At 44.6% G+C, this 26,750-nt stretch overlaps 1 protein-coding gene across 1 annotated transcript in view; it reads right to left on the reverse strand.

The window, feature by feature from the left end:
- The window catches only part of MRPS15 (mitochondrial ribosomal protein S15), a 177,206-nt gene that overhangs the window by 13,753 nt on the left and 136,703 nt on the right, over positions 1-26,750 (reverse strand). The window contains exon 7 of the mRNA XM_078681206.1: positions 1,515-1,706. Within this exon, the coding sequence (XP_078537332.1) occupies positions 1,515-1,706 (192 nt within the window). The remainder of the gene's footprint in view (positions 1-1,514; positions 1,707-26,750) is intronic.

Here is a 26,750-nt window from a genome sequence, read left to right on the forward strand (position 1 = left end):
ATGGGGGGCCTGCGATTGCCTCACACGCGGTCGTGATTAATTTCCCTCCGCGATCGATTTTGGCGGCTTGAAACAGCCCCGTATAGATCCTGTTCCCTGTGAAATCGCAGTGTCAGGCCTAAGTTTAGTAGTCCGTCATCTTTTATTTTAAGGAAGGCAGTGTTATAGGTTGTGGATACAAGTGTGGTGCAGAAAGCGAAAGTAGATGTGTATGCGTGTGCAGTCGCCGGGGAGACTGGGGGTATCAACAAGAGGTCTGTGTAAATAGCTACCAACACGCCCCATGAAAACACGTTCTTGTGTAATCATGCAAAAGTACTCACTCCTCAGCAAAGAAGCGAGAAGTCTTCTCCCCCTGTGCGCAGCGCTCCCTCCCCCGGTCAACATTTACAGCGCTGACGTAGACGTTTCTCTTTTTCTGCCGTCCACTTGGACGGCCTCGGCCTGGTTTCCTTCAGCTGCAAAAGGTTTATTATCTTAATGGGGCAATCTGTTTGACCCCCATAAAGATAGAAAAACCTTTTGCAGCAGAAGGAAAGCAGGCTGAGGCCGTCCAAGTGGGACGGCAGAAAAAGAGAAAAGTGTACTTCGCCACAAGCTCTTTCCCAATGGCTGACCACCGTTTAGCATAAACGGTGACGCCGGCCAATGGGAAAAAGGGGCGAGGCTTAAAGCCCGGTAGTGAATCTCCCTCTAAATCATTAAATCTCGCGAGCGAGACTGCACATGTGCGCAGTCCACGCCAGCTCGACCTAAAAAAGTATTGAGCTAATCAGTGTTCAAGGTCACTAGTGGTCCCTGTGCATAGCACAGTATATAAATGCCCGTTTTTAGCCAACAGCGGAAGTTTGTTATTCAGCTTATGCTGCAATACATTCTATGCCCCTGCTCTCTTATTCACCTTGCATTCAACACCAACTCAAATCTATCAGGCACTCAACACACTGAATAAAGTTATTTGCAGTCTGCAGAACGTTTACATTCCTTCCTAATAATTCTGCAGAAAGAAATTGACATCAGTATTTAGATGAAAAGCGATAGACACACCTTCAGAACAAAGCCTCCTAGCAAATTGCATTCAAAACTCCAGTTAATTGATTTCAATAAAAAATGAATTAGATAAGCACCAAATACCACTGTTGTGTGTGCCAATTTGGACCGGTCAAATACTACCAACATTTGTATAGCACAATTCAGAAATTTCTATGGTTGCATAGAACTTTAAAGTTCCGGGCGCCCTTTGCGGTTGAGCCATACAAAACACCCATATCAATGGCCGACTGTCGACTATTCGAATTCCTGGCACAAAATATCTTTATCTATCCCTTGATACATCATATTTATATTCACCCCATATTAAACTATTAAAACAAAAAAACAATTAAAAAAACAATTTTAAAAAATCATGTTATATCGCAGGTATATTTAAAGCAATAACAACATCTTTACTATTAGCCTATAATTCCTGAAATCCCTGCTGAAGACACATGAATGTGATGAGTATTGCTCTATACCTTCAGACAGAAAGCCTTCTTAGCCAGCCAGCGGTGAGTGATTCGTTTATAGTACTGCGGTGGAAATGTGTACTCAATGTCCAGTTGTTGGCACACCCTCTCAAACGTATCGTACCGTGTGCGTCGTAGGTATTTAAGCAGCTTCTTCCGTCGGTCAATGGCCATCAGCATATATCGTTTGTGCACTTTGTCCTGGAAGAGGAGAAAATGTTGAGCGAAGTGATGCAAAACAGCAGCAGACAAATACAACAAGTTGACAAAATATCAGAGCCATCGCTTTTTCTTTAAACACTCTATGACAACATTGGATTCTCACAAAGATTACAAACTATCAATGGGTGCAAACTTTAGTCAGATCCTATTACCAGGTGTAGGCTTCCACTTATGCCGACGGCTCTAACATGTGGAACTAGAGACCTGAAATATGTCCCACTGGACTTCGGATACCTAGCCATCCCAGTTACCCCTGGTGTTCCCTTGTGGACCTATATTTTTTCACCTGGTTTTTAAGCTTCACATAATATCACTGAAAGTCTCTCGACCAAGAAAACATCAGCAGAAATATGGCGCAGATGAATATGTGATGGAACAAAGCATGCCTCAACAACGGTACACAGCCATTTCAACGAGTATTTTACTTCACAATACCATTACAACGCATGGATTACCAGGCATGCGTTGTACATCGCAAAGTAATTACTGCACATTTCTTTTTAACACATGCCTTTACAACGTATTTCGTTGTAAAGGTATGTATAGTAAATGATCAAGCATTCTAAAACAATTTAGACGTTCCACGTCGTTGTAAGGAAACAGAGGCTGTTCAGTTTCCTCAGACGTGCACCGCACCTCTGAGACGACGTGAAGCAGGAACCAGGAGGAGAGGGGAAAGGGGCAGGGGGTGGGGCATTGGGGGGGGGTTATTTTTTTAAGGTTTAGGGGGAGTCGGGGGTCGTGCTGGGGGTAGTGTTTTAGGGTAGTGTAGTGCTGTTTGTGTAGGGGGTCGTGCTGGGGGTAGGGTTTGTAGTGTTGTGGTGTTAGTGTAGGGTAGTGTTTTAGGGTTTAGGGTAGTGTAGGAGGGTCGTGCTGGGTAGTGTTGGGTGTAGGGAGAGGACTGGGGGTCGGGGAGTCGTGCTGGGGGTAGTGTTTTAGGGGTTAGGGTAGTGTTGTGGTGTTTGTGTAGTGTAGGGGTCGTGCTGGGGTGGTGTTTTAGGGTTTTTGGTAGTGTTGTGGTGTATGTGTAGTGTAGGGTAGTGTTTTAGGGTTTAGGGTAGTGTAGGGGGGTCGTGCTTGGTATTGTAAATGTAGTAAGAGGACTGTCACTTACCTTAGAAACTTTTACCACGACTATACCTTTACCACGCATGTTTTTGCGTTGTAATGGCATGCATGGTAAAGGCGTAGTCGAGGTAAAAGTTTGCGTTGTAATGGTATCTCATTGTAATTGACAACGCATACTAATACCCGTGTTGTAATGGTACGCGTTGTATTGGTACACGTTGTAACGAGTGCTATTCCTCAACAACGCATGAATGAACCACGCCGTCTTAACTATGAACGCGTCTTTATCACGCATGCCTTCACTATGCAATTTCATGGTAGACATGATTGGTAAAGGGACATGTGTAATAAAAAAAAATCACACTCCTGCACCTCTGCCCTTAGCCCTATAATTCGGCCCTCCTCTGGTCTATAATACCCACCCCAGCCCTATAAACTTCCCCAACCCCCTATCCTAGACCTTAATATTCAACCGCCCAGCCCCTAAAAACTTCTCTGACCACAGCTCCCCTCCCTGAGCACTAAAACCAGCCCCGCCCCCAAAATGTACTGCCCCAGCCCAACTGTCCCTCGACCTAAAACTGCCCATTTCTTGTCCGCTGCCCTGAGACCTAAAACTCAACCATTAAAACCACTCCGACCCCAGCACCCCCCTCGCCCTAAAACCAAATGGGGCACAATTGAACCACAGATCAACGACCAACTTTTTAACAAGGACGTCTTCTACCGTCTGCTAAGCCAAATACATTGGCTTCCAAGTAGGCACCACCTTAGCCAGGGGAGTACCAATGTTTAGATAACTTGGTTCATCAGCCTCCATTCTAGGATCAAACCACCCTTGTGGCACCTGGTTTCCGGAGTCCTAGGGCAGTCAGAGGTTACTGGCCCCCAAATGTAACAATTACACTTGTTTGCCAATAATGCCCTTGGGCACGACTGGACCCAAAAACTAGATGACAGAGTATTTCATTCCAGAACTTCACTCTCACCGAGTAACAAGCAGTCCAGACATAAGGAGATGATTTAAGTTACACCCGCAAAACAGTTATCAAACCTCATACTACTGTTGGGGCAGTTTTCCACATTGCTCTGCAGAGCTGTGCGGCCCTGAATCTTTTTGCCAATTTTCCCTCAGTGACCTCAACAATCATGCAAGCCCACTCAGGACCCTACAGTTTTACTAACCTGAGATCCTAGAGCCTAGCCTTTAGGTGGAGGGGCACCCAAAGGGATACCTCGTTGTAGAGGGTAGCTATTTCCCGCTCTGCCTTAGCTCTCAGAAACGGACAATGGTAGCAGGAAAGACAGTGCTTAATTTGTAGAGGTGTAAGTGCCTGGGCATAGTGCTTTGCTCAGGAGCCTTCAGCAGACGCTATCGAATGTCAGCATGCAGAATAATAAGGCTGCATTGTCTTGATTCCATCTTGTTTCTTTATTCCACCACCAAACAGTTTCTGCCACTTTATCTCACTCTTGCGGGCTCCTGCTTTCTACATTTGTCATGGGTTTTCAGTCTTTCTCTAGCACCTTCTTTCCCCTCTCTTGCTCTGGATCAAGGTCTGATGAGCAAAAATAAGTGCCAGTCCCAAGCAATGAGTGCCAGTGGGCCCCACCTGAAATCACCGGCTCAAATTAACTAGTGAGTGAAGATCATAGTGAAGAGGGCTTTTTTACCTGCACCCTTCTTTGGGAGATACCTACTAGCCTCCATCATGTCAAAGGGTATGACAGTCTCCCCTAAACGAGTCATGTATGAAGGGTGAGTGTACATGCCTGTGTAGGTTTGTGGAGGAGTGTGACAAAGAGCTTACTTACCTTCGGTAATGCTCTTTCTGGTGGAGACCATACAACTGCAGATTGCTCACATTCTGAATATTCCCCATGATACTGGGTCCAGAAACATTTCAGCAATGTCTCTGCAAGCCGGTAGGTGGCGCCGTTCTGCTCCACTTTAATGCTGTTCCGCTCCGGAAATGACATGCGGTGCCTATATAGATGCCAATCCTGCGTGCTGATATCAGTTGCTTTTGCGGCTGCCTGCACCCCAGAAGCAGGGTCCCAACAGCATATTGTCATCAACCAGTGTGCAGATTCCTAAATCTGGGATCTTATTAATGTATATAGCTCAATTCACAGAAAAGGGAGGATGAGAGGGTTAGTGAGGAATCTGTGGTTACATAGAGTCTCTACTAGAAAGAGAGTTACCAAAGGTAAGTAACTTGTCCTTCTGATTGAGACTTCTACCTGCAGAATCCTCACCTTTTGAATAGATACCAAAGCAGTACCTATTTGGAGGTGGGTCTGTGAATGGACTCAAACCGAAAGGTTCTGTAGGACTCAGTGAGCGAAATGCACCTCTTGACGAACTGGCTATCCAGACACTAGTGCTTTCTGAACGTATCGGGGGACACCTACATAGCTGCCTGCCAGAAGTCCAGGAAAGGAACTCTGCATGTCAATGCAGCGGAAGCAGCTTTGGCTCTGGTGGAATGAGCACACTGTCCTTCCAGTGGCTGTTTTTCGGCCAGTGCATAGCAGTCATTAATATGGAGCACGATCCAGCGGGAGAATCCTCTTATGCACAACCTTGCCTTTTTATGCTTTGGCAAACCCCACCAAGAGCTAATTGTCCAACCTGCCTTCTCTGGTACAATAGATGTAAATTCTAAGTGCTCTTTTGTGGTCCATGCAATGAAGTCTCTCCTCTAATGCAGATAAGTGATATTTTGACTGACGTGGAACGCCTCACAACTTTCAACTAGAAGGGTGCTCACGTCCACAGAACCATTTTGACTGAGAAGAAAGTGGTGCATTGTGGGTTGACACCGAGAGCTTGAAGCTCACTTACAGACTGCACCTATCATACGGCGAAGAGGAAAACACTCGGAGTGAGAAGCCATAAGAGACAGCTGTGAAGCAGCTCAGAATGAGTACATATCAAATATGCGAGGGCCAAGTTTAGGTTCCAATGTGGCATGACAAAGGGAGAGGGAGAAAACATGTTGCAGAACTTTCAATGAAGCACCCCAACTGATGATTTAAATAATGAGGGCTGATCTGGCAACCGCAAATTGTCTGAAAGAGGCCAAGGTACCCTTTAACTGTGGCCAAAAATACAAACAGTCAGAAAACTTTGCCTGGGGGATTTAAATCTGTCATGTGTTGAACCAAGCCATAAATGTATCTCAACAACAGTATACTGTCTTTGCCAAGGGACACGTGGCTGCTAAGATGACAACCACCGCCTCGAAAGTCGAAGGTATTCACCAGTCACTAATCCCCAAGTATGAAGGTGGAGATTGTGAAGGCTGGGGTGCGGGACCCTGCAGTTGCTGCAAAAGCAAATCAACCGAAGAGACAATCTGAAAGGAGGACAGATGCTCATGTCCCCGAGTAGTTATGGATTCCATTCTCTCCATGCCCAATCCGTGGCCACTAGAATGACTTGGACCTGGTTGGTCAGGACTTTTTTCTGAACTCGAGGCAGGAACAGTATCGGCAGAAAGGCATAAGGAGTCCTGAGTTCCCCTTAAGGCATAACTGGTCTTCGAGTAAGAGGCACTTTGGAAACTCAGTCATGCAGAACTGCTGATACTGCGCGTTCTCTGGGTGGTGAACAGACAGACTCAAGATTCTCCCCCCCCATTCACGGAAGAGATCTTGCGTCACCTCCAGGCGCAACTTCCACTTGTGATCCGCCAGATGTCGATGGCTGAGCTGATCTGTTCTGACATTCAGGATCCTGTTCGGTGGATCAACACCAGGAAATGTTCTTGATGGACCAGCCATTTCCAAAAGGTGTACATCCTCCCTAAACAGGAGCGGAGCCCCCCTGTTTGTTGCAATACTACATGGCAGTGAAGTTGTCCGTAAGCATCTGTGCCAGTCTCCCTTTTATGGCCAGAAGGGAATCTTTCAACCCTTCAACCCCAAGAGGATGACCTCAACTCCAGAAAGTTGATATGGAGCTGGGACTCTGCCGGAGACAAGGGGCTTCCGAATTCCACCTCTTTCAGGTCGCCACTCCAACCCAGAAGTGATGCATCTGTCACCAGTGTCAGCTTTGGGTGGTGTAGGGAGAGGGGTCTGACACTGACCAGATCGCAGCCCAGTGACCACCACTGCAGATCTTTTCCAGTCTCCTCCGAAATCTGGTCAAGTTTGGTGAGGCCCTCATGATGTTACACCCACTGAGACTTTAGATACCACAACAGAACCTGCAAATGTCACAAGGCATGCTTTAGCAGCAGGATGAAGGAGGAAATCAGTCCCAGCAGCAATAGAGTTAACGTATTGAATTTTAAGCCAGAACCTGAAAAATCTAAATCATAGCCTAAATATCCTGGACTCTCCTTTCCGGGGGAAAGGCATGAAAATGAACTGTGTCCAGAATGACTCAGGTGAAGGGGAGCCTCTGAGGAGTCAGAAGGGACTTTGGCAACTTAATAGTGAACCCCAAAGATGGCAGGAAGAACACCATAACTTTCATGAACATCTGAGGAGCACTGGTGAGACCAAAGGGGAGCACAGCAAACTGAAAATGCTCCTGTCTCACCACAAACCGCAGGTTGTGATGGTAGGCCTGCAGGACGAGTATATGGAAATAGGTGTCTTGCAGATCCAACACCACCATTCAGTCTCCAGGGTCGAGGGCAGAGATAAACTTGGCCATGGGGAGCATCTGAATCTATCCTTCTGGAAGAGGCATTTAGAGGGGACAGGTCCAAAAATCGGACAAAGGCTACTGACCTTATTTGCCTACACAAAAGCAGCAGGAATAACAACCACAACCCAGTTCTGGTGCACGTAACTTCCCAATAGCCCTCTTGGCCAAAGGGCTTGCACAACCTGCCGCAAAACAGACACACTGTCCTTCATCAGTTGTTGTGGGGATGACTGAAGGTGCGGTGGAGTGGCTATAAAGTCCTAATAAGGCGTATCCCATCTGGACAATCTACAGGACACACCTGTCCGATGTTATGGCCTGCCTCCCCAGTAACAATCACTGTATCCTGTCTCCACCTGGGTGGCTGTGCTCCACTGGTCATGATGAGGGGGTCATGTGATTGTGACGGTTTAGAGTTCAGCCTAGCAGTCACTCATGGCTTTCGGGTTTATTGATGCAATCACTGCACAATTTGGAGTTGTGACTACCCCAGGCACCAAAGACAAACTTTATGAGGATCTGTCACAGACCTTTGCTTCCAACAGTCCTTACAGGGATTAAAACCTGTCACTTTGGGAGGTGACATTTCCCCTACAAACTGCAAAATATGTGAGGTAAAGGGTCTCAAAGAGAAGAGAGGTAGCTCCAATCTGTATCTGATGGTATGGAAAGAAAGAAACTGACACTAAAATTCCCCTCCGAGTCAAAACACACAAATCACTCAATAAGTACATACATCCTGCAATTTGAAGAAATCCCACATCCAAATGCCACAGAAATTTTGAAAAATATACATGGCTGCAATCCTTTTATCAAAATACATTTCACATTCATACACTTCAATATCACCTTCATGTTAGAAACACATACATCACAACAAAAAGAATACTAAACAACATAAAACAAATAATAAATACAATCACAATAATGAGAACAATTAACCCCTTCGATGCTCCGGACAGCTCCTGGCCGTCATACGTCACGGTGGGCGTGTGCGGAGGACAGCTGGGGGCCGTCCAAAACCCTCCCACTCTCTAAATTGCCTGCACAGGGCGAAAATCGGCACCACGTGCAAGGGGTTAAGACAATTAGCAGTCTTCATAGAAAAGCAAATCTGCTTACTGTATCAATGAGGGTCCATGAACATATCATATCCCATATAAAAGACCCTATGTGCACTGCAGATTTTGCTTAAATGTTCAGTTGACGCATTTCAGTGAGCCCTATTATTATTATTAACCACCTTCTAAAGGACTATATACATTTTTCTCTCCAATAATTTCATATACCATCTATGAAAAAAGAGAACAATAATACATTAACAGATATCACCTAAGTCTGTACAATCGATCAGATCGCATCAACAAAAAACAGTAACATAAAAACTGTAAAACAATAATTAAAACCATATGTTGAATTTTATTAACTTTGATTAATTAAAACATTACAGTAAACGCAAAACACGTTGTTAAACAAAGAATAATAATTGAATTAGACAGTTTCTCCCTCCGGCCCCCAGCACTCTCCCCTACCCATTCTAATCCTGGCTTTGTGCTCAGCCATTTACCCTTAGGCACATTATGCAGTCTCCTGTGATACTTGAATTAAATTTTTGATTGAAAACAAATTGATACAAAATTTTAAAAGTGCTTGGACTTAATAGTTCTGATTAAAAGGGCGGCACTCCTCAGTGCCTGTCGGGGACCAGCCTTCTTCCTTCAGCGAGATTTGGCGTGTTAGTTACGGGATTGCATTCCTGTGAGTCCTTTAAGGCAATCCTGATCAGGTACGAGAATTTCCCCAATCTTTGCAAATTCATTGTCTTTGATTTTGAAAAACATAAGGCTGAGGCTGCTCTGCAGGTCTTTGCTACATTACCAAGACAGATCGGGCGAAGGAGGCGCCGACGTTCATTATTCAATTTGGGGCAACAGCACAGGAGGTGCAGCTAGGATTCCTTCAGGAAAGAGCACAGGCTGCATTTGATATTTTCCCCCTTACGTGCCCATGCTGGATTAAAATCAGAGATACGTAACATTGTAAGTCTCATAAAAAGTATTTTACTTCGGCGTAAAAAGTATTTTACTTCAGGCTTGCGGTGTCAGGGCCTTGCTTAGGTAGGGTAGGGCTTTTCCCGGCATGTATGATTTGCTCAGTGTCTCTAGGTTAGGACTTGAGCAAAAGGCTTTAATGCCTTGAGCAAAGGATATTTCACAGACTTGTTTATTTTCTGCTTTCTCCCAGGCATTAAGCGGAATTTCCAAAAGCTGTAGGCTTGCTGCCTCTATCTTCAGTGTGTTAATAGCGCAGCCAAGGCTGGCATGCCAGACGGACACCACCTCCTTGAAGGCGGATCTTAATTGATATCTTAACCCCTCCGCTGCTAGGCCTTTTCCCCTCCTGTGCTAAGCCTTTTGTTGGCTATTTGGGGTAGTGTGCGCTTAGGCCTCTGTAACTTTTTGACCACATAAGGTATCCACGCCAATTTTGCGTCCTTTTCTTCCAACATCCTGGGGATTCTAAAGATAAAAAACCTAAATCTGACCCCTGGTTTCCCTTTATTATTGGGTCAGATCGGGTTATTAAAAAATTCTAAAAAACGGGTCTCTTTGGATTTTAATGGTCCTAAGACCCAAATGCCAGTGCCGACATGTTTCAGTCCACGAGGGCCTCGGGACTACAGGTCCCATGAACCTTTACTCTGAAACTGGAAGCACAATGAATAGGTGACCGGGCATCATCACGTCACTTCCGGGTCACGCGTCTTAGCTACGCTGTTCCCGGAAACGAAGAGACGTGGCCAAAGGTGCTATAAAGACCGGTCTCCCAGCTGCTCATTCTCGTAAAGCCGGGGACCGGGACCAACATAGATGCAAAAGATCGGTGAGACCTCGAACTGAGTAAGTGATAGAGATACGCCCCTAACACGAGCTGAGCCTTTAAAACTACCATACCAGCTCGAAAATACTCACATATCTGTTTTTTTAAAGAAAGATCCCCGTATCCAACTCTTTGGGGATACAACCTCCCGCAATAATGTTTTTTGCCACACATTTCGTTTCTCTACTATATAATTAGGACCACCACACCGCATATCTTGGTCCTTTGAGACGCACCAAGCCCCCCAAAATTTGGGTAAGTGCTAATGGAAATACTAACACGTGGTATGTATGGATGAATGTTTTGTTGATAGCACAGTATGGAAATACTAACGTGCACGTGGTATGAATGTATTGTTGATAGCACGGTATTACCTGTGTGTTAATGTGTCCTCCTGCAATTGAGACTACGTTCACTGGTTTTTATTCACTATCTCTCACTATTCTAAATACCGATCTGGCACTAGAATATAAGGAATGACCCAACGAGTGTGTCACTTTTGAAAGCCTATCGCAAACACGATGTGGATGATTGGCACTGAGTGGGGTTATGTACTACACTCTTATGGCATGCGCACACAATGTAGCATGCATTATCATGGATTACGCACCACGAAGTAATATTACATTCACAATGTGAATATAATGATTTTCCTTTGTAATTTCTTGCCCAACAGATGGAGCCTGGCAATACAGAGACATTTTAACATTCACAAGGAGAAGCTACTCTTCCCCTGATATACAAATAGGTGCCTCACTTGTGTGGGTAGGCATAGTGGCTGCAACAGGAAATGGCCCAAATCTTACTGTGGAGACTTCAAAATTACCTATAGCAAAACTACCTGGTTTTGAGGGGGGCACCTGAGATTTTGGCCCGGGCTCGGCGGCCATCTTGGGAAAGTACCAAACACAAACATTTTTGAAAACTAGACACCCGGGGAAGTCCAATGAGGTGTGGCTTGCATGGATCCGCCAAAGTGTTCCTACCTAGAATGCCATGCAAACCTCAAATTTAGCAGAAAAAAAAACACTTTCCACATATTTGGGTGTGGAATCACCGTGCAGGCACAAATTTCCATCCCCACAGCATTCCCCTTAGTGTCCCAAGTAAAATGATACCTCACTTTCGTGGGTGTCCAAAGCAGAACTGGCTAACAACGTATTTAAAAAAAAATGCAGCGCTTAGGATTCTCGGTGCTATACTCTAAATCCCTATGTTTTGGGCTCTTCCTAGTCACAGGCCTTTGGCCCTCCCACACAAGTGAGGTATCATTTTACTCGGGAGAGTAAGGGGAACGCTGGGTGGTAGGACATTTGTGCCAGCACGGTGATCCCAGGCAAAAATGTATGGAAAAAGTGGTTTTTTTTAGCTAAATTTGATGTTTGCAGGGATTTCTGGGTAGGAAAACGTTGGAGGACCCACGCATGCCATACCTCGCTGGACTCCCCCGGGCGTCTAGTTTTCAGAACTGTTTGGGTTTGGTAGTTTCCCAAGATGGCCGCCGAGCCCGGGGACAAAAACCCAGGTGACTCCCTTTGCAAAACCAGGTTGTTTTGTGATAGGTCATTTTGATGTTGCCTCAATAGGGTTTGGACCCTTGCATGTCGCAGGTACTTGACCCACCCACGCTAGTGAGGTATCATTTTTATCGGGAGACCTGGGGGAACGCTGTTTGGGATGAAATTTGTGGATCCATGTAGATTCCAGAACTTTCCCACACAGACATTTGAGAAAAAAAGTGATTTTTTCAGCTAAATTTAAGTTTTGCAGGGGATTCTGGGTAGGAAAACGCTGGGGGACCCGACCCACGCATGCCATACCTCGCTGGACTCCCCCGGGTGTTTAGTTTTTAGAAATGTGTGTGTTTGGTGTGTTTCCCTAGATGGCCGCCAAGCCCGGGGCCAAAAACTCATGGGACCCTCCCTTGCAAAACCAGGTTGTTTTGTGTTAGGGAATTTTGATGTCGCCTCAATAGGTTTTTATCCCTTGCGGGTCGTGGGCACTAGGCCTACCCACACAAGTGAGGTACCATTTTTCTCGGAAGGCTTTAGGGAACAAAGGGTGGGTGGAATTTTGTGGATCCACGCAGACTCCAGAACTTTCCAACACAGAAATGTGAGGAAAATGTGTTTTTTTTGGCAAATTCTTTAGGTTTGCAAGGTATTCTGGGTAACAGAACCTGGTGAGAGTCAATCAAGTCACCCCATTCTGGATTTCCCTGTGTGTCTAGTTTTCAAAAATGTACAGGTTTGCTAGGTTTCCCTATGTGCCGGTTGCGCTAGGGCCCAAAATCCACAGGTAGGCATATTGCTAAAAACAAATCCGTGACTTGTCGGCTTTCTGCCGCCCTGGGGGGGGGGATTTCGGGGGTGAGGTTGCCCCGAAATGCCCCCATGAGGGGCAGAAACACTGTGGCTAATTTTTTTGGGGGGTGGGGGCATTGGTATGCCCATTCTAGGCAGCCCCCACCCCCACACATAAAAAAAAGCCAGCATGATCGTTGGCGTCAAGTGGGCTTTTTGCCCCCCCCCGGCGGGGCAGATTGGGTGGTAATGCCCCCATCTGCCCCCCAGGTGGGGCAGAAAGTCCACTAGACGCCAGGGAGTTTTTTGTGCAAATTTTAAGGAAGGCTGTAATTGTTGCAGGGGTGCGGGCATGGGCATGCCCGTTTTGGGCAGCCCACCCTATTTCAAATTTAGCCCCCAAAAAATCCCTGGCGTCTAGTGCCCATTTCCCCCTGTTCCACATGTTGGCTCAGTTGTTTTAGCAGGTGCGTGACATTGTCCTTGGAGACCAGATGTTTCAAATGAATGTTCGCATTGGCCTGTTCCGAGAGCCAGACCCCAAGATAGTTGTAGAAAGCCACTGTGCCGATTTGAAGATCACCCAGGAGCCATTGTGCGTGCCTTTTGAGGTGATATCTCCAGAAGATGATTACCTTGGTCTTCCCCTGGTTGACTGTCAGGGAGTCAGCCTTATTAAACCAATCGTACGCGTGTAGGGCTCTTTAGAGACCCACTTTGGTGTGATCTATTATTGCGGCGTCATCAGCATAATGCAGTACCACTAGCCTCACACTTCCCAGTCTAGGCGCTATTAAGTTGGTGCCTTGCAGAGCATCCCCCAGGTCTGCGGTGTATAAATTGAAGAGAATGGGCGCCAACACACAGCCCTGTTTAAGCCTGTGTTTGTGGCAATTTTGGGGTTCACTGTGTAGAAGCTTGTTTTGTCCCACACCCAGGTATCCTCAAATAGTGATCTTATTGCATTCAGTAGTTTAGATGTAATTCCCCAGTCGTCTAATTTCCACCATAACCTTCTGCGATCCACTTTGTCAAAAGTTGTGCTGTAATCGATGAAACAGCAGAACAATGGAAGACTTTTCTTCTTCACTGCCTGGGTTGATGAATGAGCTAACACTATCTTATTATCCAAAGTTGATGACTGTGACCTAAAGCCCGACTGATAAAATGGGATGATGTCTTTTGCTTGTGCCCAAGACTCCAGATCCTTCAGGAGGAGACACGCGTAAGCCTTTGCTTCAAGATAGAGAAGGGCAATAAGCCTGTAGTTAGATGGCTTTAAGCAGTCGCCTTCTTTAAAGAGGGGGACAAGAATTGACCCCTCCAAGAATCTGGTGTCCTAGCTGTCGAAAGGTTGCTGTTAAAGAGCAGGGTTAGAATTGCTGTCCAGAAGTAAGGTGCTATTTTAAATACAGGTGCAGGTAAACCATTTGGCCCTGGAGCTCCGTCGTTCCTCATTTTCTTGAAGGTCGTGATAACCATGTCAGAGTTTATTAATCCTAGTGACCTGCAATGCTCCTCTTCACAGGTGTGCTGAACTGTAGGACCATTGTCAAAGGGGACATTTGAATCTTGGAGGTTTATTATTTAGCCGGATCTGCCCCTCTCCCCAGCTCATCGCTTCAGAGCTACCTTTATTGGAAGGAGAATACGAGTATAATTGCGTTACGTGGTTTAACCAATCATGCTCCGCCACACTGTTTTCTCTTCGAACCCCTCGGCTGCTCAACTGATTGATGTGCCTCCACAGCCCGGAGGGGTTCTTTTCTTTTAACAGAGAGAAAGCTTTAAGCCATTCTCTTTCTGTATGTTCCTTTTTGTGTTCCCACAGTTTCTTTCTTAAGGCTTACCTTAGAGCTCAGTTGGTATGCCCCCTCTTTTCCTTGCTTCTAAGGACTTACGGAGGGCCCGTTTGCCTTCAAGTATGTCTTTTAAGGGTTGCAAAGGCTTTCTACATCTGATGGCACTTTGATGCACGGGCGTCGATGTTGAGGGTTTCCCAGCTTCAATTGGCTTCCTCTACACTATTCTCCCAATCCTTTATAGTTGATACATGCATTGGTGGAGTGCCTTCCTGCTTCAGTTCCAGCCAAGCTTGCATCTTCTCTTCTATGTTTTCAGACCATTTTATCCTCCGGAGGACTTTATGGTTTTCTTCCCTTTCTGACTCTCCTATTGGTTGAAAGATGATAGCTGTTGGCACTTCAAGCTGGATCACACCTCTCAGGGGCTTGTGATCACTTTCGGCCCTGACCTCGACTCCGAAATCTTTCTGTCTGGCTGCAGTGGTTTCACGGACTATGATATAGTCGATTCTCGAGATATTCCGAAAGGTTGGTCTCGGATCCAGGATGTCGAACGTGCTTCCTTTAGTGTGTGAGTTGTGCATACATTGTGATTTTTTAGGAGATTGTCGAGGGGTTCTGCACCGGGGAGGGAAGTTCGCTTTATCTAAAGCCCTCAGATTGAAGTTCCCCGCTATGATTACCTGATGGGATTTATATTTGATTAGTGTCCATGTCAGCGCGTCCATAGAATCTTTCAAAATGGTCTGTGCTGGATTGATGCAGCAGTTTATTAGCAGGAAATGAAGCAGATGGGAATTTAGATTCAGGCTTCTAAACAGTAAAGCTTGAATCCCAAGGGTGGTAGATTGGATTTTTGTGGCCACAGGGCTGCAGGCATGTTTTATAAGGACTGATAGTCCGCCTGACGGCCGAGCAAAGAGGTTTCTTTTTGTTGCTGCTACATGATGTTCGTAATACCATGATAATAGAGTGCTGTCTCTTGGAAGCATGGTATATCTCCCTTCTCTAGGAACTCCTTCATATGATCTCCTTTTGTGATTTTGCTGATCCCTGCGACGTTCCATGGGATTATAGTCAGTTGCTGCTGAAACAGGTTTGCTCCACTTGCCTCTGCCTTGCCAGGCACGGTGCCACGATTGTTAGGAATAGTGTTGCTGCATTCTCAATGTTCCTGTTTTATCTGGAGCAAGATGGCTTATGTGTATGGCCTGATGAATGTTGCGACATGAGATCCTAATGCCCGTGGGGGCCTGAGAGCCAGTCCAACTGCTACTGTGGGTCCCACGTCTGTTGGTCCCGTGCAGGACGGACCATGGGCCCTTGTCCACGCTATTCTCCGCTAGGACATGCGGATTATTTTGATTGTGGCAGAAGCTGGAATTCTATGCCCCACTCGGCAAGTTGTTGTGATTCGACCAGTACTATTTGTTGGAGTCTCTTTTGCTTCAGACCCACTACTGTGGAATCGCAATGGGTATCCCCCTGGAGATTTCTAAAACAAACCCATTCTAAGGCTTCCGTTTGAATTTGTTCCAGAGTGGCTAGATGTTTGAAAAGGCAGAGGATATTGCTCAGATTCAGGATGTCATGCTGTCCCGTGGTGTAGTATCTCGCGGTAAGTACCACCTCGTGGACATTTGTTGGGGAGTCTGTGGTTGAAACCACATCTCCTATTCCTGGTGCAAGGACTTCCGAGCTTAACACAGGGCTTGTACTTGCTGGATGTTTCAAGGTATATCCTGCTTGGTTCCTGTTTTTCCATCCTTGTGTGCTCACTGCTCTTGTCTGCTTCTCGGTACTTGGCTGAGATTGCGATGGGACACTCAAATGCGGCAGTGAAATAGCTGTCATTGCCTGGATGGTTATGTTCACCTGTGCGGTACATGTTCCAACTGCGGTTTCGTGCTCTGGAAAAAGGACTTGGTCTGGTAGGAGTCTTAGGGACCTTTGCATTGGTGTGTCCTGGTGGTATTGTCTGCTGTTGGGAGTCACCATGGGTCGGGCCAGATGAGGCATCCATTTTAACCCCTTTTTGGATGTAAATATTGGATAAAGCTGTCTGTTTATAAAATCACTTTCTAGGGGGAAGTGATCTGCATTCGATAGCTGTGGTTGTCTCCGTTTTGTTTTTGAGTTGTTTCCTCAGCTTTCTTTTTTCTCTCTTTGATCGGGGGGCGGGGGAGCGATCTGGCCTTTCTGTTGTGCTTGGGGCGCAGAGATCTTGAGTAATGTTTGTTGGAGCATCGCTTTCCCTGCTGTTGACCATGTGTATGCCGGGAGTTGCGTAGGGCCCTTTGACAGGGCTCCCTGGCCTTTGTACCCGACTGTGTTTGACTTGGTCTGTTAACTTTGGGCCTGGTGGGACTGCCTCTTTCTTGCTCTAAGCAGAGTGGTGATTGTTTGGGGCAGCCCGGCCATCTGATGTGCTGGAAGTCAACATGTTCCTACTTCCTCTGACTCTCTCTACTATGTCCTCTAGGACCTCAGAGATAGAAGCCCACTTATCAAGGAGTATTAGGCAGGAGCATGCGCCAGGGTTCGTATCAAGATTCCGAACTACCCTGTTTTCCAGCTCTTCCACCCTGGTGCTTAAATTAACTAGGCAGGCTGCTATTGATTGCATGAGGTCTGTTTGGACCTCCATATTTGATGATTGCCACAGTAATGATCTATTTATAGAACTGTTTATCTCATTTGTGGACATTTGTAGATTTTCATTAGCGTTTTCGTGTGCTAGATAGCAGTCACTCTTAGAGTCTCGTTGAAGCTCTAATAGCCCCATCAGTTTTGGGGTTAGCTCCAGAGTTTTTTCAATCTTTTGACCCAATTTCTGGAGGAAGGCGGCAGTAAGGTCCCCTGCCACTGGAGAATCTAAAGCCGGATCATCTATAGATAAGATGATGCTTGAAGCTAATGGAGGAGGCTCTGTGTTCTCGGTATTCTGGCCTTCTTGGTCAGGACTTTTAGTCCAGCGGATTTGTGTAACTGGAGCGTGTTCCACTTTTGTCAATCCTGCCTCATATTTCCTGTCGATGGAGGGGGTCGACGCCTTTTCTTTGGATGAGGGTATAATGTCGCCGAAATGTGACCCGGTGATAAGAAGAGTCTTCCATTTTCCTGCTCACAACAGCTTGCCGGACCTGAAAATAGTCCTCTTTTGGGAGTATGAGGGGAGGGGGAGGGCTTTCTACTCACACTTGCATTACTAATTTGCTGTAAATGCGTGTGTCTGAACCAGGAGGTGGTTCGTCCTGAGGTTCTTTCATTTGACAGCCCTGAACAGTGCCCTGGGTGGTGCTGTTTTTTTTTTGTTTTTTTTTAAAGAAGTGCATATGATCCCCTTTGTGGGGCGGCTTGAAGGGTTTTGCTAGGGCTCGATGGCAGAATTGTTCTCCTTGTGATCCTTTTTATTGGCGAATGCAAGCTGAACATTTCTTCAGGGGTCGTAACAATGTAGTGATTTAACTGTCTAAGTGGGCAGTCTGGTCTTCTAAAGTGCAGGAGTGATCGAACCACCAAGTCCTGTCTAGTGCAAGGGTTTTGTGATGATTTTATGAGACCCCTGCTTGGACTACGGCAGGTGCCTGCCCAATGCTTTCCAATTGATGGGCTGCCTGCTGCTTTTCCTTTGATTTGCCCTGCTCTTGGAAGTGGGCTCTGGTGTTCACTGCTCCACTCAGCCGTCCCAATACGCCGTCCCCATGTACTCCCCACCCCTCCACCCTACATTGCTTGAGGGGGCAGGGAGGCTTATTGCTAACTGGCAGCAGGACACAGCAGAAGGTGGGGCAGGAGGAGAGGGAGCACAGAGTCGACAGAAGACCTGTGAGTGTACCATGGCAGGACAAGGCAGGGGGGGGGAAAGTGGCTTTTCACTAGCTCGCAAGCTACACCCGTCTGACGCCAGCCACTTCCATGAGGTCCAGTGCCGCAACTCTGCCCACTGCCAGCTACTGCCTCTGCGCACCGTCACCGTAACTCTGGAGTCGGCTTAGTGGCTTGGCGGCCCTTGATGGAGGATAGTGCAGGGTGATGAAAGGCAGTTTGTCAGATTGGACCCCCACAGACAGCCGCGAAAAACACGGAGGAAAACCATATATATGTCCTATAATTTGACGTAGTACTAGTTTTCTTGTATTTAGAGCCCAAGCCTACTGTCCTTAATAGCATCCTCCAGACTAAACATTCCCCCGTTCATACTGAAAAACAAATGAATCTGTAGTGTAGTTCCTATTATCCCAATAGGCTCTGCGCATTGGAATAATATCTTCAATAGTATAGACCTAGGTCTTCTACCGACGATATTAGACTTAAAGTTTTGTGTTTGCCAGCTAGCTCAGAGTTCACTAGAAACTTTCTCGAATAGGCAAGGAGGATTTTAACCTCCCTGGATAAACAAGAAGGGATTTAGTTTCTGACAACCATAGAACATGACAACTTTGCTCTCCCCTAATCAAGAGTGTATCTCTAGAGTCGTGTGAAAACAATAGACAACTTATTTTACTCAGTCAGTACGTGCATTCTTAGTTTCACCAGTTTGTAGAGAAATAAGAGATGGGCGTGGTTCAATAAAAGATGTTATTTATTGATCAGTCTCTTTTCTCATACAAGAGAAATGAATCGCTATCATTGCAATACTTGTAGTTAAGTAAAGTGCATACAGTAGAGACAGAATTATAAAATAATACTGTAAAAGCATTGATATGGTTTCTGAGCCATATGATACTTTAAAATGGATAAAATAGATACATACATATATACATTTGACTAATCATACTCAAGTGGTGCTTCTAACCACGCCTACCCCAGTGTACCTGACCTAAGCCTAATACGTGGGCGGGAGTAGATAAGTAGCAGTTTAAGTTAAGTTTGTTTTGCCAAGGGACTGATTCGAGAATTCTCTGCAAGGGGTTATTCAGTTCTGTACCTGAGATCTAGAATGATGGAGGGCTGGTATCTCTTATCCCAGGTCTTGATATTCCAGCTGCCTGCGAGGGCTGCTTGGAAGCGCCGGAGCTGGATTTCTCGGCAGGAGAAAGGCAGCGTCTCGTTCTCAGCGCGTCAGGAAGGCGGGGCAGCGTCTGTGGGCTTCGCTCTCTGCTGGGCTCCTCAGCACGTCTCGCTGCTCCGATCTCGTCACCACCGCATGTGTTTGCTTAAGGCAATGTCGGTAATATTTATACCTGAAAGGTGCCGAGATTGACGCAAGGATGGACATATATACGTCAATAAGGATGTCATATGAACGGGCTCGTTCGCACATTCTTTGCTGAAGTTCTCGGTGAAATCAAAACAATGGCTATGGGAATTTCCCAGGTCGCTGTAGGTTTGATTTGTTTTGAGAACTCCGTATGCCTTATCAGGGGCTGGAGGAATATCGCTTGTCTAATTAGATGGCACGCGTTATGACCTAATCAGATAACGCGCTTCTGTGCCGTGGTGTGGCTTAATCAGATAACGGTTTTTGCACCGTTGGATGACTGCTAGTTAATTATTAACCAAACCAGGGTCAGGAATAGGGGAATCGATACAGTACCTATAGGAATACATCACACCCACTCCACGTAGACTATGTCCATATTTACAAATCTAGGCATAGTGAATATCAGTAGCGTTTGTGTATACCGTACCACCCCAAAATACATTTATATGCATTCCGAAAATTGGATTTTATAAAATATACGAAACACAATCACATGTACTGTCACGTATACTATAAGCACAAGCAGTCTAATAATGCTACTCATATGTTAAAAATTCAGCATAATCTAAATGCGAAAACCACACATGAAATGGCTCTTAATACAGAAAAAAAAGTGCGAGACCATTTCATCACAATCATAAATTTATGTATAACAGTGCTAGCATAGCAAATGTCTTGTGACTACCTAAAAATAGAAATTTAGTTCTCTAAGAATAACGTCTACTTTAAGCAGAAGATAAGTGTCCCAAAAATCGTAAATATTGTCGAATTGGGGAAAAAGTTCTTGCAGTCTGAAAAAAAATTATGAGAACATTTTTTTTTCATATCGCTTTTCTTTAAAAAGTTGAAGGCCAAATTCAGCATGTAGGGAACTCCAAGTGCTAGTTTGCTCAAAGTTATTCCTGCTTACTGGTGAAAACATCATATCATTTAGACTGTTGAAAAAACTGTCAACAGCTTCTTGCGTAAGTTCCACTAATTCGGAAAAGGTTGTTACCATGCATTCATGAGCCTGAGCATGTTTGCCTCCATCGATGTTTGGATCAGCATAGCTGACTGAAGGTCGTACCTGATCGATGCTGCTTTCATCTTGTACTTCACTACCCCTCAATCGTAGTGGTGAAGACTCCACGAATGCCGTCATCAGGATTGGTAGCCGCTGGGGACAGCACAATGCATGAGCCGTTACCGGACCCAACAAGGTATCTGCGTCCATTAGCACATCCGATTGTAGTGCCAGACAGGTGTCCAACACGCATTCTTCGCCGCATAGCAAGCACCTTAATACAGGCATAACACAACTTTGCCACATTGGTCTAAATGAAAGAAACCAAGTCATGTTCAGGTCTCTGAGCCGGGATAGTCCAAGGATTTTAGTTACCCGGTCCCGGTAGCCAATGGCTAGGATCATTTCTTCCCTTGTCGCAGGTGTTTTGTCTGTGACATGGTTTGCCATAGCGAAATAACAGGATCAAAAATAGAATACCTGCTACTAGTCCCAAAAGGAGTGGAAGTCCGCCAAAAATGGAATGGACAAAGTCTGGAAAAATACCCAGGATGGCTTTGAATGGAGTTAAAGCACCCGAAAACACTGCTTTCAATACACTGGAGATACCAGTGGTATCAGAAATATTTAAGATTTCGTTCAGTATTTCTGCGAAATGTATGGGGGAATTAGTTGATAATAATGAATGAATCTCTTCTGTTGTCCTTGCAACTTGGAGATCATACGTTTCTTTTGATGACGTGAGCCTTGTCGGCGTCTGTAGGAGCACAGTCTTCATTCTGCTTAAAGTATCTATTCGAATAGAAGCAATTTTCAAATCGGGCCATAACCTTGCCTCCCTGTCTGCAGACTCGCTGGGGAACAATACATGTTCACAGCACATGACCTTCCTAGTCACAGTTATGAGATAAGGTTTTCCGGGCAGCAAACTACAACATCTGCGATCTACTATTAGAATGTAACTCCCGTTCGAGAGTCTCCTAAAGAATGGTTCTATTCGTGTTGCAGGTGTGCCTAGCTGGTAACATGAAAGGTTATTTGAAGTCCCTTCACAGGCTCCGTGCAAACTAATACCCTGACACAGAAGTGTACCGCTCAGTGATCTTGCACAATTATCGCCACTGAGAAACACTTTCTGGCCTTTATTGCTGACACATTCGTGTGTATAGGGCAAGTTCCATATTGACTTAATGTATCCTTTACCCAACCTTTCATACTGGCCTGCCTGTATATATTTTTGGCAGAATTGAAACTGGAAAGTAGTTATCGGAATATTTATTATCCCATGTATTATCCATTCAATGACAGGTCGTTCTGACATTGTCAATGGTAATCTCTCAAGTTTTTCAATGCTCAGAATTGTATAGTCAGCACCCTTCTGTGCCAAACTGATTTGTTTATCAGTGAGGTTAAAGATATTAAATAATGACGTTGTGTTGATTAAACGCCAAGGCACATAGCCAGAACGCAAATTTTGTAACGTCCAGCCAAGCTGTACAATAGAACGCAATTGGGACTGACCGTGTTGTAACACCAGTAAGTCTTGCGATATTATATCGATTGCTGAAGACACAATGCTGTCCAGAGAATATATTCTGGAGGACAGAGTCATTAACCCATTGTCCACCACAGAAAGTGATTTTTCCAAATTAATACGGTCAATTTCCCGTATTTTTTCTGCGGTCTCAATTTGAGTTACTTTCCAGACTTCGTTATAAGCTGCATATATAGAGGCCGCTATGAAACGTTTTTGACGCTGTTTGCGTGGTCCCAATATGAAATCATGCAAGTCAGCACCTTCTGTAAGTAAAGTTAGGTGTTGCTTAATTTCAGCCAGTGTGGACGTTTGTAGCCATTGAAGGCAGAGCTTGCCCACGCTGTAGGTTGTTACTATCCCTGGATGTTGTCTTTGGGAATATCTAGGGTCTGGCCTAGTCAATGTGAACCCCTGTTCTTTGTTCAGGAATCTGTCTTGACAGTTATTTGTATCTGTGGGCCAGATCAACCATTTTTTCCAATCAGGATGTGTTCCGTTTTGGTTTAATATATGGTTTACGTCTATCTCAACATCTATAGAGCTATTACTGTTCACTGTTGGCTTTGGAATAGACGGTTTGTTCAAATCTTTGATTTTGGCTAAGCCAAGACAGGTAGTTTGTTGAATAGTGTCGTTCAAAAATATAATTCGTTCTGGGATCATGCAGGCTCTAAACAATGATTCTATACCTTGTACTTGCCAATCTCTTGTACCCCAAACAGTTTTTGCTTCAATATTATTGTTCCAGAAATCAAACCCAAATGTATTCATTTGTTCAAAGAATGAATCGGAATATATCAATTTTGTGTTTGTAAGCATGGTCTTCATACCTGTCTTATTTGACAATTTGAAATAAAATGTTTCTGCATTACTTGTGTTAAACCCTGAAAAATATGAATATTTATCATAAAATGTTTTTGAGCTATCTTTTGGAGGAGTAGCACAATGTTCCCATTGGTTATAATTTAAAACATTTCTAGGTTGAGCAGATTTATGTAGATAATGGTTACCATAATGGTTGTAGCAGAACATCTGATCATAATTAGACGAACCCTGCAAATAATCATGTTCTGTCAATTTAGCAGACATCACAAGATTAGACATCATATCATTAATACTTTCAAAGTCCCAATCATCCGCAAATGAGCTTGGTTTTACAAAGTCACTCAATGAGATCTTGAATTGGTGTGGATACTTCAGGATTTCAACCGGACCATATATTTCATAATCAGTTTTGTCCCATGCTACACCGCCTGGTATAGGATTGGCTGTGAAGTTCACTGAAGAAAGTTCTCTTTTCTCGATGTGTGAAGATGTGTGTGGTTTAAGGACCAAGTTGATTTTCTGGCTTGCTGTGTCCATTTTAGTATATTTCCCTTCAATGAAATGTCCCAAACATAGTACTAAGATGAGCCAAAGAATGAGGATAAATGCACCGAAGGCCACCCAAAATTCAATCCATGGAGAGATCAGATAGGTTTCTTTCAGCTGTTGAAAAAGTTCCTTAGCTTTGTCTTTAAAAGTTTTTGTTGATGGCTGTTTCTTTGTTTCACTCAGGTCTTCAGATGAATCATCGAAGTTGATGAAGTAGCCGGATGCTGTTCTGTCAATTGTTCCAATTGCTTTTGGATTTTGCTTTCTTTCATTAGCAAAGTCTGCAGTTACATCATCATAGGTTGTTGTTTCTTGATGAAAAGTTTTAATTTGGGTTTTAAGAGGTTCAAGTTCCATTGCTTTTTTGCATAGTCCTTGTTGATTCACTGTAGATTTCCCAAATGTGATCAGTCTTCCAGTTTGAGCCTCTGTATTCGTAGCAAACATTGGTGTTCTGCTACTTCTTGGGAGTCCACTTGGCCTACTGTTTGTTATCGGCCACATGATTGTGGTTTAACCAGGTCGATGGATACAACTCGGTTCTCCTTTTTACCAGCAAGAGGCGGTAGTACTACTGATCTTGTCCCATTGACAGACAAGACAGGAACTGCTTTTCTGTAAGAAGGCCCAAATTCCTTCTTTACCGCGATCTTCTCTCTGACTAGATCCCCGACTTTTGGAATCCAGACAGGCCTTGCTGGGACAGGTGGTTTCTCTTCAGTGGTTGTTGGCTGTTGTTTCAACTTTATGTTGCTCAGGTCTTTTCTTGTTTCATTTAAGTCCTGTAAAATAGCCAAACGATCTTTGATATCAAAGCTTTTGTCTTTAGCCACTGAAGTCTGACTATCAAGATCTTGGATCATCATTCTAGTCCCGAACAATAGTTCGTACGGACTGAACCCTTTCAGAGAATTCCTTGGCAGGTTATTTAGACTACGTTGGACACTTATTAGATGTTTGACCCACCCAGTACCCGAACCTAATACCTTTTCCGTTATAGATTGCTTTATGTCTTTGTTTTTTCTTTACACCATCCCGTATCCCTCAGGAAGGAAGTGAGAAGAGTCCCGCTATGCTATGCTCATTTGGCCATGCTTCCCCATAAGCTTGAAGGCTAATAGGAATACATTAGTCAAAACGTAGCATGCTCCTAGCGTATATGCCATTATAGACTCGCAAATCCTTTTATAACAGTCCAGACGTCAGCCGAGCGCTGGGGTCTACATTATAAGTGAAAATTAGTCTTTTATGTTAATATAACGTTTTTTTTTTTTTTTTTTTGATGGGGGCTTTCTTATTGTTATTGTTTATCTGGAGTGAAATGCCATGGCAATAGTCCTCCCCGCTCGCCACTGCGATCTCTATTGCAGTCTGGGCAGTTTTTTACAAAAATGTGATGATGCAGACTCATGCCTGGCCACCAGTACACTGATTGTAATTCTTCCAGAGAATCTTTTAGCTTAAGGTGTCTGAGACCCTCACCCATATGTGCGTCTGCTATTAACAAGCCTCTCCTGTCCGTGTTTGGAATCACTCTATCCCCCACTCCAGGGATTCGAGCAAAAGGGACTGAGTTTGCATCGATTATGTATGTATAATTGAGTGGATAATTGATCGGTAGTGCTGAACAGTCGCCTTTTGATGACGTTTTCACCGCCAGCACAGTTTCACCGTCAATGTATTTTACTGCACGCTTCTTTGTAGCTACGGAAGACGGTTTAGTTGCTCCCGCTGTGGCTGTCTCAGCCAATGAATTCCCTGCAACGTGAACGCCATCTCGCTGATGACTCAGTGAATGTATCACGTGAGTTTTTGGTAGTTCTTTCTGTAAAAGAACTACTTGTTCCCAAAGCACTTTTTGCTTTATTGTTGCACCTGTGTCATCTTTGTAACCGTTTTGAATCCATTTCTTCAAATCGTTATTGTATGTTTTGACGCAGTAATACGAATCGCACACAATAAGTGTCGGGAATTCGCGATCGGCATTATCTAGCGCCATTTTTAATGAAATTATTTCCGTTTGTTGTTCTGAATTATTTTCCACTGAGTGTGTTTTTGTAAGTAGAGGTTTTAATTTACCTCCGCGCCACACTTCTTTTACAATTTCGCATGTGGCCTTGTAAGCCAGCTCTCCCCAAACTGAGGGTTGAGCATGCCCGTCTGTATGTATTACACAGGCGTACTGTCGTAAAGGCAGAATGTCGATTGGCAGAGGGTATTCTTTCTCATATTCTAGATATTTTAATTCTTTCATTTCCGGGTCAAAATAGTATTTTACTTTGTCTGTAGCAACAGAATTTACCCATTGTATCCATTCTGGATTTAGTGCAGTTGTCGGTAAATTACATGGTGTTGTTAATGCCTCAAAAGCTGATTCTGCTGTTCTGACTGTAACCTGTCTACCGTCTGCTTGGTATTTTTCTTTTCCTACAGCTGTTTGAACCGCATGAACAATGTTTTCCTTAATGCTGAACCTTTTTTCAGCTTCTGTGTACAAATGCGATTTGTATGCTATTGGTACCTTCTCTCCCTCATTAGAGGTCAGGTATGTGAATCCGCATCTTCCTGGGATGACTCGAATCACAAGGTTGCGTGTGTTGTCACATGTTTGTAATTTTGTTTTAATTAACATGTCTGTTTGTAAAGATCTCAAAATTTCTGTGTGTTTTTGAGTCCAATTGATTCTTTTAAAATCTGGTTTTATTAGATCATAAAGGGGTTTAACCTTTCTGCATAATTTATAATATAAGTTCTTCCGAAATTCAGGAAGCCTAGAATTGATTGTAGGTTTTTTAGTGTTCTGGGGGATTGGATTACAGCACATTTCTCTAGGAAATTGTCAGCCAGGCTTTTGCCTTCACTTGATAGTTCATATCCTAAAAACAGGACTGTTAGATGGGCAATTCTTGACTTTTTAAAGTTGAATTTGTAACCCTCTGCTGCGAACCCAAGTATTATGGTGTTCACTCTCTTCAAGTGAGTATCCAAGTCATCGTCTGTTAGATAGATGTCGTCGACATAAGATAATGCCTCGTCATCATAGGTTTGTAGTAACTCTGTTACCCTCGCTGAGAATAACCCTGGGCTGTTCTTGAACCCCTGGGGCAAACGACAGAAATTCTTTTGCGTGCCATTTATTGAGAACGCCGTCAAATATCTGCTCTCTGGTGCTATATTT

This window comes from Lissotriton helveticus, chromosome 3_1 (assembly GCF_964261635.1).
Source record: "Lissotriton helveticus chromosome 3_1, aLisHel1.1, whole genome shotgun sequence".
NCBI lineage: Eukaryota > Metazoa > Chordata > Amphibia > Caudata > Salamandridae > Lissotriton > Lissotriton helveticus.